The sequence below is a fragment of the Microcaecilia unicolor genome, chromosome 12 (assembly GCF_901765095.1).
Source record: "Microcaecilia unicolor chromosome 12, aMicUni1.1, whole genome shotgun sequence".
NCBI lineage: Eukaryota > Metazoa > Chordata > Amphibia > Gymnophiona > Siphonopidae > Microcaecilia > Microcaecilia unicolor.
In genome coordinates this window covers 38,006,344-38,024,762 of record NC_044042.1, presented here as the reverse complement: position 1 = coordinate 38,024,762, position 18,419 = coordinate 38,006,344, and the positions used below count along the sequence as shown (strand labels likewise).

The 18,419-nt window shown below is 43.4% G+C and overlaps 1 protein-coding gene across 2 annotated transcripts in view; it reads left to right on the top strand.

The window, feature by feature from the left end:
* Positions 1 to 9,791: 9,791 nt before the first annotated feature.
* The window catches only part of POU2AF1 (POU class 2 homeobox associating factor 1), a 78,527-nt gene continuing 69,899 nt past the window's right edge, over positions 9,792 to 18,419 (top strand). For both annotated transcript variants that reach the window (XM_030221926.1, XM_030221925.1), the window contains exon 1: positions 9,792 to 9,907. In XM_030221926.1, the coding sequence (XP_030077786.1) occupies positions 9,892 to 9,907 (16 nt within the window). In that variant the 5' untranslated portion in view covers positions 9,792 to 9,891. The remainder of the gene's footprint in view (positions 9,908 to 18,419) is intronic.

Below are 18,419 nucleotides of genomic sequence, written 5' to 3'. Positions count from 1 at the left end.
CATTTTCTTACTATGGCACCAACAGTTGTCTCCTTCTCGCCCAGCGTCTTACTGATGGTTTTGTAGCCCATTCCAGCCTTGTGCAGGTGTATGATCTTGTCCCTGACATCCTTAGACAGCTCCTTGCTCTTGGCCATTTTGTAGAGGTTAGAGTCTGACTGATTCACTGAGTCTGTGGACAGGTGTCTTTCATACAGGTGACCATTGCCGACAGCTGTCTGTCATGCAGGTAACGAGTTGATTTGGAGCATCTACCTGGTCTGTAGGGGCCAGATCTCTTACTGGTTGGTGGGGGATCAAATACTTATTTCCCTCTGCAGAATGCAAATAAATTCATATACTTTCCACAATGTGATTTTCCGGATTTAATTTGTGATGTGCTATCTCTCACTGTTACCAATAACCTACCCTTCAATTATGGGCTGCTCATGTCTTTGTCAGTGGGCAAACTTACAAAATCAGCAAGGGATCAAATACTTATTTCCACCACTGTATATATATATAAATGAATAGTAATAATAAATTAACCACCATTAGGAAGAAGGCATTTTGTTATACTAGTTCTGCATTGTAGAATAGTTTGTCGATTGAACTATGTACTATTACTAGTTATTTTAGTTTTCATAAAGCCCTAAAGACAGCTTTTTCAGCAAAGTTATGGAATTGAATAATATGATTTTTTTGTGTGTGTTCTATAGAACTATTTGCATATTGCACTAGGTATTATTTTAATGTTTGTTTTTGTACAGTGTGAAGATATTGGTTTTTAATATGGTTTGCAATTTAGTATGATTTTATTGGAAGTGTATTTTAAGTGTTGATTGTAATTTGTATTCTTTTTCTTTCCTGAAAACTACTTTAGTACTTTGGTGCTAAGTGATAGATAAGCTAATTAAAATCAAATGGAAGCCAACAACTTTGGCGTTCGGTTATCATTGGGACACTGGAGCCAAGTAAAACACTGAGAAACTGGGCAAATAAGGAATTCTATTATGATACTGGCAAAGCTCCCCCTCCCACTGCCAAAGCAAAGGTAGGCAGCATTCCACAGAATCCTTGGGGTTTCATGTCTCTTCAGAACCAGCTAGACCCAAAAATCCTCCCCCACCCCTCCCCCATTTCACAATGCTCTAGTTAAAACTTTTATTCTTTGCCAGCTGTTGATTTTTCTATTTAGGTTCTTATGAATCATTAGGTCTGTGGTTTAAGATTTTCATTTTGACTTGTATTTAAAAATAAAAACAATAAATTTACCGTATTATATATTAAAAGAGACCTCCGAAGTCCACTCTGACATTAGCAAATATTCCCTGGTAACACAGAGAGTAAATCATTTATGGTTTCAGTTCTTACTTTTATGTTCCTTTGGCTGTTATCAAACTACACTAAATGCTCATTTCTGACCTTGACTTCATAATATATCAGGTCTTGGTTATTCGGCAAGTCCCAAGCCAGGCGTTTGGATCATTCATTGTTTTCCAACAAATGCAGTCCCCACCATGTGATAGCATGCAAGCTTTAATCAAGATCAAAATGCCTGGCTTTTACCACAGACTCTCATGTTTTAGAGTAAATGAGAGTTAAAAAAACAAGGAGTGGGAACCGGATCAGGCTCTTCAAAAACAGACTCAGGACACAGAAGTAAATTTATAGGTGTTAATTAAGCTGACTCGACATGGTACCATGTTTTGGCACATGCGTGCCTGCCTCAGGAGTCCATACAAATAAAAATGAATGTAAAGTAAGACAAATACATAAATAAATAATCATAAAAATCATACAAAATTGTAAAACAAACATATTTAAAAATGCTCAGATCCTCACACTGAAACCGAGGGCAGATGGGACCACAACTCAACAGTAAACACAATAAACTAGCTCAGCAATGCTCAAAGCAAATTATATTTCAATTTTATGTGCAGTTAAATCGCGCAATTAAACAGGAAGTGGAAGGAGGAATGTGCCTGACTTATACGCGTCCAGATTTTGCAGAAAGAAATGGCTCTTGTGTTCAAAGCAAGACAAAAAAGGAAGTGCCAGCACACATCGGTGCTTTTTCTTCAGCACCTAAATATGAGCCTCACAAATATTACAAAACACGTGGAATTTTTGCAAGGCTCATATTTAGTTGCAGAAGAAAAGGTGCGCAGATGTGTGCTTTTACTTTCAATTTTGTTCAGACACGTGCACATGTTTGTTCCTTCCTGTCTGTCTTTAAAACTTGCAGGAGCCTTCTTCCGCTTGTTAAAGAAGACAAAACCAGTAGTTCAATGTGAAGAATTAACAAAGAAATCCTCTCCTCAAAACCTTCTACGTTGCCCCAACCTGGCGAAAACCTTTTGGCATTATAGGCCATCCTTTCGTTCTGCGCATTGCAAAGGAATACTTACTGACTTCATTACCATACATTTTTCAGCCTTCTTAACCACACACGTTAACACCAGTGCCCGAACTCTCCGAACATTCGGCGCACAATAATGTGTGCGCAAATCCGATGTTAACTGCCTGTTTATACTGGCAGTAGCCTTGAGCATTGTCCCCAGTATTATGCTAGTTGAACCACTGCATATAACCCTTGGTCTACCACATAGGCTAGCCTCCTTATTTTGCCAGGTCTTGATTTTCCCTCTTATATTTCAGTAACCTTTAAACTCATATCAATCTCCATACTTTCCATCACTATTACATAAGAAGATAAGACCCAGTATCCTGTTTCCAACAGTGGCCAATCTAGGTCACAAGTACCAGACACGCAACATTTCATGCTATCAAATCCCAGGGCAAGCAGTGTTTCCCCATGTCTGTCTCAATAGAAGACTACGAACTTTTCCTTCAGGAACTTGTTCAAACATTTTTTAAACCCAGATATGCTAACCGCTGTTACCACATCCTCTGGCAAAGAGTTCCAGAGCTTAACTATTCATTGAGTGAAAAAATATTTCCTCCTTTTTGTTTTTAAAAGTATTTTCATGTACTTTGTACTTTTTGAAAGAGTAAAAAATCAGTTCACTTCTACTTGTTCTACACCACTCAGGATTTTGTAGACCTCAATCATATCCCCCTCCCAATCCATCTTTTTTCCAAGCCGAAGAGACCTAACATCTTTAGCCTTTCCTCATATGAGAGGAGTTCCGTTCACTTTATCATTTTGTTCATTGTTCTTTAAACCTTTTCTAATTCTGCTGTATCTTTTTTGAGATACAGCGACCAGACCTGAACACAGTACTCAATGTGAGGTTGCATCATGGAGCGATACAAAGGCACTAATATTCTTGGTCTTATTTTGCATCTCTTTCCGAATACTTCCAGCATCCTGTTTGCTTTTTTCCGCACACTGGGCAGAATATTTCAGCGTATTGTCTACAATCATTTTCTTGGGTGCTGACCCCCAAGGTGGATCCTAGCATCAGGCAACTCTGATTTGGGTTATTCTTCCCAATGTGCATCACTTTGCATTTTTTCCACATTCAATTTCATCTGCCAAATGGATGCCCAGTCTTCTAATTTCCAAAGGTCTTCCTGCAATTTTTCCCAGTCTGCATGTATTTTAACAACCTTGAATAGTTTTGTGTCAAAAGAAAATGTAATCACTTCACTTGTTGTTCCAATTTTCAGATCATTTATAAATATGTTAAATAGCTCCGGTCCCAGTACAAATCCCTGTGGCACTCCACTATTCACCCTCCCCCATTGAGAAAAATGGTCATTTACCCCTACCGTTTTTTTCTGTCCAAAAACCAATTGCTAATCCACAACAGACCATTGCCTCCTATCCCGTGACACTTGTTCAGTAGCAAAGTCCCCTATGACTGCTGTTTTTATGAGACTTTAGCTTACCAGCTTCTCTGCTGGGACAGCAAAAACAGTAATAATGGCTGCCAGCTTAGACTGCAGATTTACATACTGCTTTGAGAAAGGGACTATAGTTCAGATATCCTACTGGTATGTTATAAAGTAATCAAAAATATTTTGATCAATGTTATGTTAATACATTCAAGCTTCTTCCAGTGGGGCTATGCATTGAAGTATGAATTTTGAGTACAGTTGTGAATTGAGTATTGTGCAATCCTGCACTCTTCCATTCTTTAACATAATAATCTTTGCATGAAATTTAATTATACAATGATTGTTAAGGATATTGGTTATTTCAACAAAAGCCAAGAGGACAATAAACACTCTGAAGAAATGACCCTCTTAGTTCTCAGCGTTAATTTTGCTGTTTGACATAAGCAATGCGTTTTATTTATCTTTATTCTATATTTTCATTTATCAATCGCTTCCCTTGTGCATGAACTTGGTAGAGATTTGCGAGAGCATTGACCAATCTACAACTAAAGGTACAGTATAACATTATGAAACTCTCAAAGGAATCACACATTTTATTTGATTTGTTTAGTTATGTATAACCCAATAGCTCATATTTCTAAGCAGGTAACACAAAACTTCAGAAATAGTTCAACACGATTCTCACCAGTTTAACCAAATGCTTCATGAAACAGAAGAGTCTTAAGTTTATTTTGAAACTTCTTTAGATTGAGTTCCAAACATAAATCACTAGGAAAAGCATTCCAATTACTTGGCCTAACTATTGAAAAGATGCCAGCAAAAACAAATGCCTGAGGTACAGCTTTAAAGGAGAGAATATTCAATAATCCCTGTTGTGAAGACCACAAGGCACAAGAAGGATGATATTCAGTCAAGACCATACCAGAAAAACAGGTGCTGCACAGCTCGTGGCCTTGAGTACCATCAGTAACAATTTGTACCTAAGATGGAAAACAATAGGGGAGCCAAAACTGCATCTGAAGACTAGGAGTAACATGAGCATAACAACAGCCGCCAACTATCAGTCGTGTGGTTGCCTTATGAGCCAGCTATAAGCTTCAAGTGACACACCTGGCAACTGAGATTAATAAGAGTTGCAGTAATCAAGGGTTGGCAGAACCATCATCTGAACACCTGTGTAACAATCAGATGCTCACAGAAAGTTTTGGTCTATGCAATAAGCGCGGTTTAAACATACAAAATGAAAAACAGTTTGAATTTAGGGCCTCATATCGAGTTGTGAATCATGAAGAATACGAAGCAGAGTACATCGGAGCACACAGGGGAGAGTAAGTTTATCCATTGGTGAGTTATCAGGCAGTGGCAGTACAGGGGACTTGAGATTAACAATGCCTCCATTTTACCAAAATGAAGGGCCAAACTGTTATTGAGCATCTAACTGGGAAACTGCCTGTAAACATACTGGAACATCTTAGAGTTAGGAACAGGATTTCACTTGGACAGGGAAAGCAAGTTACTAAAGAGTCGTCGCGTGCAGTGGCATAGCTACGTGGGGTGTCACGGGGGCCTGGGCCCCCATACATTTGACCCTGGACCCCCCCTGCCAATGACCCTCTCAACCCCCCTCCCGCTGCCAACCCGCCATCGCCTACCTTTGCTGGCGGGGGACCCCAACCCACGCCAGCCGAGGTCCTCTTCTTCCGGCGCAAGGCTTCGTTCTGCTTCTGAGTCTGACGTAACGAGCAGGACATCAGACTCAGAAACAGAATGAAGCCTTAGGCCGGAAGAAGAGGACCTCAGCTGGTGGGGGTTGGGGTCCCCTGCCAGCAAAGGTAGGCGACGGCGGGAGGGTTGGCGGTGGGAGGGGGGTCAAGAGGGTCGTCGGCAGGGGGGGGTCAAGGTGGTGGTGGCAGAGGTCGGCAATGGCGGGGGGGGGGGGGGGGGTTGGCGGCGCCAGGGTAGGGCTAAAATGTGCCCCCTCACCTTGGCCTCTGGACCCCCCTCCCGCTGAAGTCAAAATTTCCTGTTTGAAAATATGTGAGATGGACCTCCATATGCTGGAAACATCCCGCATGAGCATCAATTTTACAAACAGAGATGTTCAAATTATAAACAGGGTGGGGGAGGGGGGAAAAAGGGACATGGCCGTCTATATGACAGCATTCTATGAAAACAGCCATACAGACCAGAGGGGCAGCCTAGTGGTTAGTGTAGTGAACTGTGAACCAAGAGATCCAGGTTCAAATCAGACTTTGACTCTTTTATTTTATAATTGTAAGTCCTCTAGGAACAGAAAAATACCCACTGTACCTGAATGTACACCACTTCTATAGCCTTCAGGCTTGCAGGTGGCTTATGTATTTAGGTACAGTAGATATTTTTCTGTTTCTGGAGGCTCACAATTACATTTAAAAAAAAGGAGGCTGAAGTGGAATTTTAACCCACATCCTTTGCTTTACAGTCTGGACCACTGGACTGGACCACTCCTGAAACTTGATTTTTTGCTTTGTCCAGAATGTCTACAATACCTGAAGCTGTCATAGCACCTGGTATCCCCTTTTGATTTCAGGGGAGAGGGAGGGGGACAGCAGCCAGTAGGAGATTAATGAGATACCTTTCTTTTAATCGATCTAACATAGTAACATAGTAGATGACGGCAGAAAAAGACCTGCACGGTCCATCTAGTCTGCCCACGATAAACTCATATGTGTATACCTTACCTTGATTTGTACCTGTCTTTTTCAGGGCACAGATCGTATAAGTCTGTCCAGCAGTATTTCCCGCCTCCCAACCACCAGTCCCGCCTCCCATCACCGGCTCTGGCACAGACCCCGTATAGGTCTGCCCTCCCCTATCCTAGCCTCTCAACCACCAACCCCTCTTCCCCCCGCCACCCAATTTCAGCTAAGCTTTTGTGGATCTAGTGGTCAACTGCTCAATCAGTGCACTTTTTGTGTGCCCTGGACGTGCCTGAAACAGGTCCAAATAAAGACATCCTTAAGACATTGACATTTCTACCCCTGCAGCAATCGTTCTTAGATGTTCAGAGTTCAGGCCCCCTCCCTAATCCAGTTCAAAATATGCTCACAACACGCCAGGGCCGCCGAGAGACTGGGCCGGGCCCAGGGCAAGACTGCTCCCCGGGGCCCTGCCCCCCGAGGTCGCCGCAGCCACTCTCCCCCTCCCCCCCCCCGAGGTCGCCGCCGCTCCCCCCTACACCCACCACCGGGCCCGGCCCCCTGCATTGAAATCACAGTGCCTCTCACCTCCGTGTGAAAGCGCTGCAGGCAGCAGGGCAGCAGATCGCCTCCCTTTGGGTCTCCTTCCCTCCCTGTGTCCCGCCCTCGTCTGACATAACTTCCGCGAGGGCAGGACACAAAAAGGGAAGGAGGCCCGAAGGGAGGTAATCTGCTGCCCTGCTGCCTGCAGCGCTTTCACACGGAGGTGAGAGGCAACTGTGATTTCAATGCAGGGGGCCCTGCCCGGTGACAGATGGTCGACGACGGAGGGCAGGTAGGACTGCGGCGCCGGGCCCAGGGAATTTTGTCCCTCCTGCCCCCCCTCCTCTCGGCGGTTATGCAGCACGCCCCCATGCTATTTGGATGTACTGCGTTGGCTGTCCTTTTTCTACCTTTGCAAAATTGGTACTTGGATGTTTCAAGCACATGGTCATCCATTTCGGCCTCTTGGAAGGTCCATGTGCTTCGAAAATAAGCACCATAGTAACATAGTAAATGTCGGAAGATAAAGACTTGCACAGCTCATCCAGTCTGCCCAATAAGATGACCAGAGATGTGGAGCGGGTGGAGGTGAACTGATTTTTCACTCATTCAAAAAGTACAAAGGCCAGTGTACACTCAATGAAATTGCATGGAAATACTTTTAAAACAAATAGGAGGAAATATTTTGTCACTCAAAGAATAGTTAGGCTCTGGAACTCATTGCCAGAGATGTGGTAACAGCGGTTAGCGTCAGGGCTGGCTTAACCTATGGACCAGGTGAGGCTCTGGCCCCGGGCGCCAAATGGCACCAAATGCCTGAGCCTGTGATGTCACTGGCCCTATAGGTAGCTGGCCCAGAGCTTACTTGGCAGAATCGAATGTGCAGGGAAAAAAGAAGAGCCAGCAACCCTCATCCTCTTTCTGTCACAGGCTACCTTCCTCTATCTACCCTTTAAAAACAGTTTTCCCCTTCCAAACATAGGCCGCGTTTCACCTAACACTACCCGCATCAGTCTCGGTGTCTTCCTTCTACCGCACCCCTCCACTCCTTTGGCGTAATTTCCTGTTTCCACAGGAGCGCGGAAGAGATGCTCAGTACTTGACAGTATTAATTTGCAATCTTTTGTCTGTTTTTTATTTTTATTTAAGGACACCTGATCTACTACAGTCTCTTTTGGAACCTCACTATCAGGATACCCTATCTTCCCTGTTTTGGTGATATCTTTGAAAGATACCTTATCCCGAACCATGCACTTTTGAGCGACTGTCAGCCTCCCCCCCCCCCCCCCCCCCCCCCCCCCGGTTTCTAGCTTAAAAGTTGCTCTATCTCCTTTTTAAATGCCGATGCCAGCAGCCTGGTCCCACTTTGGTTAAGGTGGAGCCCATCCTTTTGGAGTAGGCTCCCCCTTCCCCAGAATGTTGTCCAGTTCCTAACAAATCTAAAACCCTCCTCCCTGCACCATCGTCTCATCCATGCATTGAGACTCTGGAGCTCTGCCTGTCTTTTTGCCCTGCGCGTGGAACGGGTAGCATTTCAGAAAATGCTACCCTAATGGTTCTGGATATGAGCTTTGTACCTAAGAGCCTAAATTTGGCTTCCAGAACATTTTCCTATGTCATTGGTGCCCACATGTACCAAGAGAGTTGGCTCCTCCCCAGCACTATCTAAAATCCTATCTAGGTGATGGGTGAGGTCCACCACCTTCGCACCAGGCAGGCAAGTCACCAGGCGATCCTCACGTCCACCAGCCACCCAGCTATCTATATGCCTAATGATCGAATCACCAACTACAACAACTGTCCTAAGCTTTCCCTCCCGGGCAGCACTTGGAGACGTATCCTCGGTGCGAGAGGTAAAAGGGGCTCCGGTGAATAAATTGCTATCTGCCTGCCAAAAATGGCTTTGAAAATTGTCTTACCCATGTCTGCACTTCAGACATCTGGAAAATAGGGTTCTTTGTGGATCCTGAGTACCAATGACACAAAGAATGGCCTAAAACTGATTTTGATCTGATCATCGTTTGTGTCTGGAACAGCACATTTCAACCAGAACCAAACAGAAAAAAAGGATGTAGTCATTTAGGTCTGAAGCTCTTGCAGGTGTTTCCTTCACTGTGCAGATGAAGTGACCTCTCTGGGGATTTTGGTTTCTTGTAAAAGATGAGCAAAAATACAAGGTTTGCCGCTCTGTTCCATAACTGTTGGAAATTGTATAGGTCCATAAACACAAGAAAAATAGAATCTTCTGAAGTTTGTTTCCAGTTTTTGTATATTATAAAATACGTCATACTCATCGCACAACTGAAATGGATGGAAAACCACACTTCCTGATATTCCTCAAGGGAGCTCTACATTAATTTGATCAAATGCCCTCATGGAATACCTACGTAAACCATCTGTTTTTACTCTTGCTATAAAATTTGTAGAAAATAATAATTTTTGGGGTATTTATTTATTTTATTTATTTGTTACATTTGTACCCCACATTTTCCCACCTATTTGCAGGCTCAAATGTCTCATGTTTTGGTTTAACTTTAACTGCAAAAGTTGGTAGGGCAGGGCAGGGTTGTGTATCAAAGCACCTTCAGCTATGGATGAGAGTTGTCTAATGTGGAGAAGAGCAGTACACAACTGAGGGGGGGGGGGGGAGGGAAAGAACTGCTTGACTGCTTGTTGTGGTTGGAGGACGTGATGCCATGAACTTCACAGCAGGAACCTGGGGCTTTTAAAACAGGCGAATGCAACATCCTCTTAAATCAGTTGTCTCACAACACATGCAAACCAGCGAGGCATCCACATACACTGTAGAACAGACACCGGTCAAATACTCCAGAGAACCAAACCGTTTTCTTCTAAAGGAAAAAACTGCGGCCTCTCCCAGAACATGCACTGGCAAAGAAGTAAGTGATGTGTCTGCATTTTTCATACCAGCATTTCATAATTTACTTTCCCTATAAGTCTGTGACAATTGTTTCATCTATGTAACCTGTACACTGAGGTATGGCTTTTCTAGGGTCCATTGGTTTACAGATGGATTAAAATTAATTGATTAACGTAATTATTACAGGATTTTTTTGTACCATCCTTTTGAAGAAATTTACCCAAGGAGGTGCACAGCAAGTATTACCCAGACGTAGACAATAAGAATTACAAGCATAGCATGCTACAGTCTCAACACAAAGCCATTTAAAACACCTTAATAGACAGCCACAGGACATGTGGAGGAAAAACAAAAAACAAGAAAGGAGTTTAGACAAACGGTCTTTGCTTTGTCCCAGGAAAGATAGGGCATTTTGCAGACTGGTATCTTTTAAGGGACCAGACAAAAATTAATTAGACGGTAATGTTGTAATAGTGCTAGTAATTGGAGGCCAAGATGGTTTACTGGTTGGTGGCTCTCCTTGCATCAGTCTCAAAGAAGTTAATATCAGTTAATGAGTCACAAAGGAAAGTGAGATCTACAAAATGTATGTAGAGGAAAACCTTCAAAGCTCTGAGAGTTTCTGAAGTAACTGTTGCTATTCAGGTGGGGTGGGGGGGGGGGTCACTTGTTTTTCTACTTATTCAAGCAATCATTTTGCACAATCTCAAACTGATCTATGAATGTCTATGAGTATCTGAGCTCGGTGATATGATTTCTTGGTCTTTCTCCTTCTACTTTGACCTTTCCTGAGCTTGACTGTCTTAACTTGGACGGAAATGGTGTGCAGTTTAACTATTTTGCATTGACTATCCTTAAGTGGAAACAACATTCATCTTATTTTCCACTCTGGCAACTGATCACAATTGAGTATGAACAGGCAGCTACAAAACATCACTACTAAGCAAAAGTACAATTTGTTTTCTTCAGGTTACAGATTTAAACCTTTTATTATTTTTTTTTTAGTTATTGGTGATATTCAACTGAATGGTCAGCACGTAGCTTTCAACAGATAAGTTATATGTTGAAATCATACGTATTTTCAGCTACGGGAGCTATGACTTTAGTATATGGACTTTGTAGGAACCTAAACCCAGAAGTTAGACAGAGAGGAGCCAAATGTTTCCACTTTCTGTATAACTTTAAAATTCCTAACTTTGTTCATATAGGGCCTGATTCTATATATGGTGCCTTATTTTATCATCCTCACTTTAATATTCCCTTATCTCTTGTTTGTCCTGTTTGTCTGTCCTAATTAGATTGTAAGCTCTGTCAAGCAGAGACTGTCTCTTCATGTTCAAGTGTACAGCGCTGCGTACATCTAGTAGCACTTTAGAAATGATAAGTAGTAGTCTTTGGAATTTTGGAATCTTGCTACTCTTTAGGATTCTACACAGAATCTTGCTACTATGGGATTCCGGAATCTTGCTACTCTTTAGGATTCTGCGCGGAATCTTGCTACTCTTTGTCCTTATCCCTTATTTGCTCTGTTTGTCTGTCCTAATTAGATTATAAGCTCTGTCGAGCAGAGACTGTCTCTTCATGTTCAAGTGCACAGCGCTGCGTACGTCTAGTAGCGCTATAGAAATGATAAGTAGTAGTAAGTCCAAACTCAAAACCCACCTCTTTACCCCACTGCTTTTGACTCCTAACTCACTTGCCCTGTCCTTTTACCCTCACCTCTTTATTCCCTTACCCTTAATAGTTCTGTCAGTTACCTGTCTTATCTAGATTGTAAGCTCTTTGAGCAGGGACTGTCTTTTTTGTCTATGGTGTACAGTGCTGCGTATGCCTTGTAGCGCTATAGAAATGATAAGTAGTAGTAGTAAAATTAACGCACATTAGGCAATTATGCCTAAGCGTACTCTAAATACCATGCATAAATGTACACACAGTATTTTGAATACTCTTAGGCGCAGTTCATGCGATTAAATCTACACACGTCCATTTATATCAATGAAAAGCTGGTGTAATTCCCTGTGTGTAGATTTACGCGCATTAGCCCATATTTTATAACAATGCGTGTAGATTTTGAAATGCCCATTTCCATGGCCCTGTTTGCCTGTGCACATTAGAATTTAGGCATAGTACATTAAAGAATATGCTTAGCGATGTACGCACGTAAATTCTAATTTTTGCCAATTAGCGCTCATTATTGCTTGTTAACAGCTGTTAACAACACTTAGCAGCTTGTTAAAACAATTAATCAAAATGTGTAGTTAAAGAATACACCTAGATTTACGCTCAGAACCACGCATAACTCTAGGCACGCTATAAAGAATTCGGGGGATAGTGAATTACACTGCCAAAAGTTAAGCATTCAGGAGCCCTGAAAGTGTAAAGAACAGCTCAGCACCCACTGCCAACTGCATAACTGCTTTTAAATATTGATTTATACAGAATGCCTTTCAAAAATTAGATTTGATAATCTGTTTTGTATCTTAATTTGGCCTGTTGAGAATGTTTGTATACTTTCCATTATACAATAAAATGTAATATTCAAGTTAAAGGCCATTATTATTAGGGGTGGGCTGTAGTTTGAAATATCCTTTGCAAACTGTATTGAAGCAGCACTAAGACCAGTTAGAAGAGAGATTTCATCTGCCCTTTCCCTCAGCACAAAGAGGGTAATTCTAATAAACCTTTTCACTTTGGGCTGGCTTGCAAGTGAAATTTTGAACTGCAGCTAGCGTCCACATAAGTACCACAGCCCAGCCGTGCTATTGAAGTCAAGTTTTATCTTTCTCTCAGGAATAATGGTATAGATTTCATGTTAAGTCCCTTTTTAGCATGTGCGCAACATTTCCCAGAACTGCATGGTAATGCTTTTTTAGCATGAGTTCTGTTGCATGGGTCCCTTTTGAGTTCCAGCTTAGAATGTTCTTCTCTCTGTGTGGTGGATTGTCATAAACTTCTGCTCTGCCAATGATGAAAGTCAAACCTATGTTTGTACTGGCTAATGCATCTATTCTAGAGTGTCAAAGAAGTCGTTGATAAAATCTCGTAAACTTAGGTCCTAATTTATTGTTAGGTTCTCATCATGAGCTTAGGCTGAGACCCCAATCTATAGGATTTATTTAAACATCGGAATAAAATCTGAAGTATACGGATTCACTTCATAGGATTTCAACTACTCAAATGTAAGCTGTCTTCAACTGATGGTTATAACATAAACATGTTTAATATCAGTTCCAGATATCATCAGTCAGTAGGTAGTAAGAACCAGGTCCAGTTTCAAGGTCATCAAATCCAGGTCGTCACAAAGGAGCCCTTTTACTAAGCTGCGTAAGGCTCTACGCGCGCCCAACATGCACCAAAATGGAGTTACCGCCTGGCTCTTGTGGTAATTTCATTTTTGGCACGTGTCCAATATGCGTGGCTGAAAAACAATTTTTATTTTTGGGCATGTGTATCGGATGAGTGTCAAGTGGCATTTGGTGTGCTTAGGTCACTACTGCCCGGTTACCGCATGAGACTTTATGACTAGGTCAATGGCTGGCAGTAAGGTCACAGACCCAAAATGGACGCATGGAAATTTTGATTTTGTTGTACGTCCATTTTCATCAAAAATTAAAAAGACATTTTACAGGTGCACTGAAAAATGATTCTGCGCACACCCAAAATCCGCTCCTACACTACCTCAAGCCAGTCGCATAGCAAGGTCGACTGCCACCCTGGGCAGATCGCTACTGCACACCCCCCCCCCCCCCGGCTGCAGCATGACACCCCCCCCCCCGGCGCAATGACACCCCCCTCCCCGGGTGCATTCTTGGCTGTTGGAGGGTGCAGAGAGCAGCCGCGCACCTGTCGGCTCCGCTGGCTCCCTGCTCCTTCTGCCCCGGAACAGGAAGTAACCAGGCTGGAGGGGCTGCTGCAGGATTAAATTGTACTGAGTGGCTCTGGAGAGGATATTTAGTGACATTTAGGGGTCCTTCTATGAAAGCATGGGAGGGGCTAATGCACGGGTAGCATGCGCCCAATCAGTAATTTCAATTTTGGCATACAGCAAATCTCAGGGTAGAAAATAATTTTCTATTTTCTACCTTGGGGGGGGGGCGGGCGTTCCCAGCTGTAATCAGCAATGCACCCACATTGGCGTGTGCTGCATGGTTACCGTGTGAACCCTTACCGCTAAGTCAACGGGTGGTGGTAAGGGCTCAGGCCATAAATAGGCGAATGCTAGTTTTAATATTAGCACGTGCCAATTAAAAAAATCATTTTTTCCCAGCCGCATTTAAAACATGGCCCAGCGTGCGCCTAAAAGACGTGCTTACACTACCACAGGCCATGTTTTACCGCAGTTTTGTAAAAGGGTCCCTTAACCCAGGGGCATAGCTAGACCTCGGCGGGAGGGGTGTCCAGAGCCCAAGGTGGGGGGGCACATTTTAGCCCACCTCCCCCAGCCGCCGACCCTCCCCCACCACTTTTGCCCCCCGCCGCTGCCAGGTACCTTTGCCTTAGTCTTCTTCAGTGCCAGTCTCCGGCGCATTCGCTGATCTGTGCTGTGAGTCCTGACTAATGTCCTGCACGTTAACATGCAGGACATGCATGCAGGACATCAGTCAGGACTCACAGCACAGATCAGCGAACGCGCCGAGACTAGCGTTGAAGAAGACTAAGGCTGGCAGGGGTTGGGGACCCCCACCAGCAAAGGTACCTTGTGGCGGCAGGGGAAGGTCGGCGGTGGTGACGGCGGGAGGGGGGTCGAAAGTGGCGGGGGGTGTCAAAAGTAGAGGGGGCCAGAGCCTAAATCTGTGGGGGCCCATGCCCCCATGGCCCCACCTAGCTACGCCCCTGCCTTAACCAAGTAGTACTAATGAATATCCTGACTGCCCAGGCATTGTCCAGGTAGTATCAGTGTGGCTTAGGGGCAGAGCCTGGGCAGATCTAGAAGTTATGTTAGAGAGTGGAACCAGTTGTCTTTGGCTTTTAGGAGACAGGCAGACACTGCTTCATTTAAAAAAAAAAAACAATTGAAGAGTCATTTGTTTATGTTGACACATGGACTACCGCAGATAGTTAGTTTTCAGCCACACTCCATTGTGTGTGACATGCAGGTCGTGCAGCTTGATCAATTTGTAATTTAAAGCGCAGCCTTGATGAGATGTATTGTATTCTGTGGTGTTGAGACATTTCATACTTTTTGTGTGTTTGATTAGTATTTATTTGCTGTATGTATGTATGTTTTTACTTTTGTGTGTTTGTTAAAGGCAGACAAGGGATTATTTTTAACCTTTATGCAAGCACTGGTGATATTCAGTGATGGTGCCCAGATAGCTAACTGGGCAAGGAGAGACACTTTACTAAGCCACAGTAAAATGTATTAGGCGCGTGCTGGGCCAGTTTTTACTGCGTCTGCAAAAGGGTTTTTTTTAATGCATATACAATTATTTCAAGGAGTTAAACTTGATTGGAAAGTGTTACTTTTAGAAATAGTAAAAAAAGAAAATGGAAAATACAATTAACATCTTCAACACTGAAGTCCACATTGTACGAGAGAAATATCCATTATACAGGAGGATTAAAACGAAAATTTCTTTTGAAATTTAAAGAAGTCTTTATTAAACAGAGACAAAACCCAAAATAGATCAGATACGAGTCATATAACTGAAAATAAACAGCAATAGAAGTCCCGAAGGGGAACAAGTCGCAACAGCAGTTATCCAAACACAACCTAGAAACTTCCATAATGTAGTATAATTTTTAGAAAACAGAAACTCGACCCCCCCCCCCCCCAAAAAAAGCAAAAAACAAAAAACAACAACCCCATCACATTACCCCTTAAGCTTCTGCAGACAGCAATTAAAATGAACCAGGGGCGTAGCCAGACAACAGATTTTGGGTGGGCCTAGGCAAGAAGTGGGTGGGCACCAAGTGTTCTCCCCCCTCTCCCCCAACCACCACCCAAAAAATATCTCAGCTGGTGGAAAAATGCTTCTTTCCACCTTGGCAGTCTGCATCAGCATGCGCAGGTGCCGGTATTGTGGAGAGTAGCGTTTTCATTACCATCAGGAGAAAGTCTTCAACTGGCCGAGCTTGGGATCCCACCAGCTACCATTAAACGTGTGCTACTGTTGGGTGGGCCTGAGCCCTGAATGGGTGGGCCCCAGCCCACCCAGGCCCACCTGTGGCTACGCCACTGAAATGAACATTTTGAAGTAAAAGGTTCCCAAACCTCCTCCCACTTAGACAAAGTGTGACCACTAATAGCCCTCAGTCTCTCCATTTCACAAATATACCACAACTTATTTAACCACTATCAAAGAAGGGACCTGAGGGGAATTCCAAGAAGCAGCCAGTGTAACTCTAGCTGCCGACATGGAATGACGAACCAACAATGATTGAGGCATGGTTAGACCCGGAGGCTTACCTAGAAATAGGAAATATTCAGGTGACCACTTAATGGGTATTGAAAGCCAACTCTGTAGTCTATATTGAATCGCTTTCCAAAAAGCGCGCACCTTAACACATGACCACCAGAGATATTAAGGATATTTAACATCTAAGAGAAATTTAAGCAAGGTTAATATTATTTCATTCCTTCAGCTCTTTTAGAGGCCACAAATGTTGTTAGATGAGATGGATCCATGAAAACATATTTGTGAGCATTATAGGATACTTTACATTTACAGGGAAATCAAAGATAAAATGTTCCACCTAGCCGCAATACTTCTGGTTTCAATATCAAAATTTGTTTACGTTTCTTTTGTGTGTCCTTTGAGACATCTGGAAATAATAGTATCTTTAATCCCAAAAACAGTTTGTCCTTATGTTTAAAAAACATTTTGAACAACCATTACTTATCTGGGAATAAAGCCACCGTGGCTACCAAAGTTGCCGCGGTGGCTTGCTCAGTATCTGATGTCTCCAAGAAGTTTGTAATATCCAGAGATGTTTGTTGTTGCAATGATGGTTCTTGTAGTTTTTGAGGTACATAATAGACCTGAGAAAGAGGTGGCAAGTTTGCCTCAGGTAACTCCAAAATTTCTTTAAAGTACCGTTTTAACATCTTCAGTGGACTTATCATTTTAACTCTCGGAAAAAAGTTTTATTTTTTTTAAATGTGATGGCAAAAGGGCATGTGTTAAAACTGAAACCAATGCGTGTCTAAAACCAGCCTGAGCCCTTAACGCCACTCATTGATCTAGTGGTAAGGGCTCACCTGCTACACGCTCGGTGACTGGTCAACACGTGCCAGCTGCCAATTAATGCCAGAAATGGTGTGCGTGGGATGAAATGAATAAATAATTCATACAGGCATTATGGGCGCACTCCAAATCTGAAATTACCGCCAGGGGAGCGCGCTGGCCTGGCAGTAGTCTCATTTGGGTGCACGCAGCGCACACATAGAGCCTACCGCAGCTTAGTAGAAGGGCCCCGCTAATAGCAGTCCTGTTTTTGCCCAGTTAGCTATGTGGGTGCAGTACTAAATATTAGGTATAACCACAAAACTTCTATGTACTCTCATTGACTTGGCTTTCAATGCCGTTGCTTGGATGTGACCCAGCTTTGAATATCTAGGTCTAAATTAGCTGGCGGCAGTCCGTGTTTTCAAAAATGGCTGCATGACTATTGGCTGAGTCTAAGCAGCCTAGTGGATAGAGCAATGGGCTGACAAACAGGGAAGCCCAGTGCAAATGCCAGTACTGCTTCTTGTGATCTTAGGCATGTTACTTGTGGGCCCTTTTACTAAGGAGCGCTGAAAAATGGCCTTCACTGGTGTAGGTGCATGTTTTGGATGTGCGCAGGTCCATTTTCAGTGTGCCTGGAAAAAAAGGCCTTTTTTTTGTGGCCGAAAATGGATGTGGCAAAATTAAAAACAGCGAGTGTCCATTTTTGGCCGGACACCTTACCTCACCCATTGAATTGGTGGCAAGTTCTCATGCGCTAACCAGGAGGTAAGTGTCAGTGTGTGTAAACTGGCGTTTACTGCAGTGGCATAGCCAAGGGTGGGCCCAGGTGGGCTCAGGCCCACCCAGCAGCAGCACACCTATGATGTGGCTGGCAGGGATCCCCAAGCCCCACTAGCCAAAAACTCCCAACAACCGTCCCTCCTGCATACTTTTTAAATAGCAGATCTTCACCTGCAGCGAGCAGCAGCTGATACATAGTGCTCGCACTAGCCCCACAGCCTTTCCTCTGATGTATTCCCTCCTATGCGGAAACAGGAAGTTGCATCAGATGGAAGGCTGTGGGGCCAACATGAGCAGTGTGTATTCACAGCCAGAGTTTTGTGAAAATCTGCTATTTAAAAAGTATGCAGGGGAAGGGGTATGTTTGAGAACCATATGGCATGCAGGTGAGAGAAGGAGAGACCAAATCACTTGTGGGACAAGGTGGAGTTCTTCTGCCCACCCATCTTGGGCCCAGGCCCACCCAAAATTGGGTGTCTGGCTATGCCCCTGGCTTACTGCCAGGTAAGCACCACTCAGTAGAAAATTTAAAAAATATATTTTCTACCGCATGTTTTGTACTCATATCAAAAATGGAAT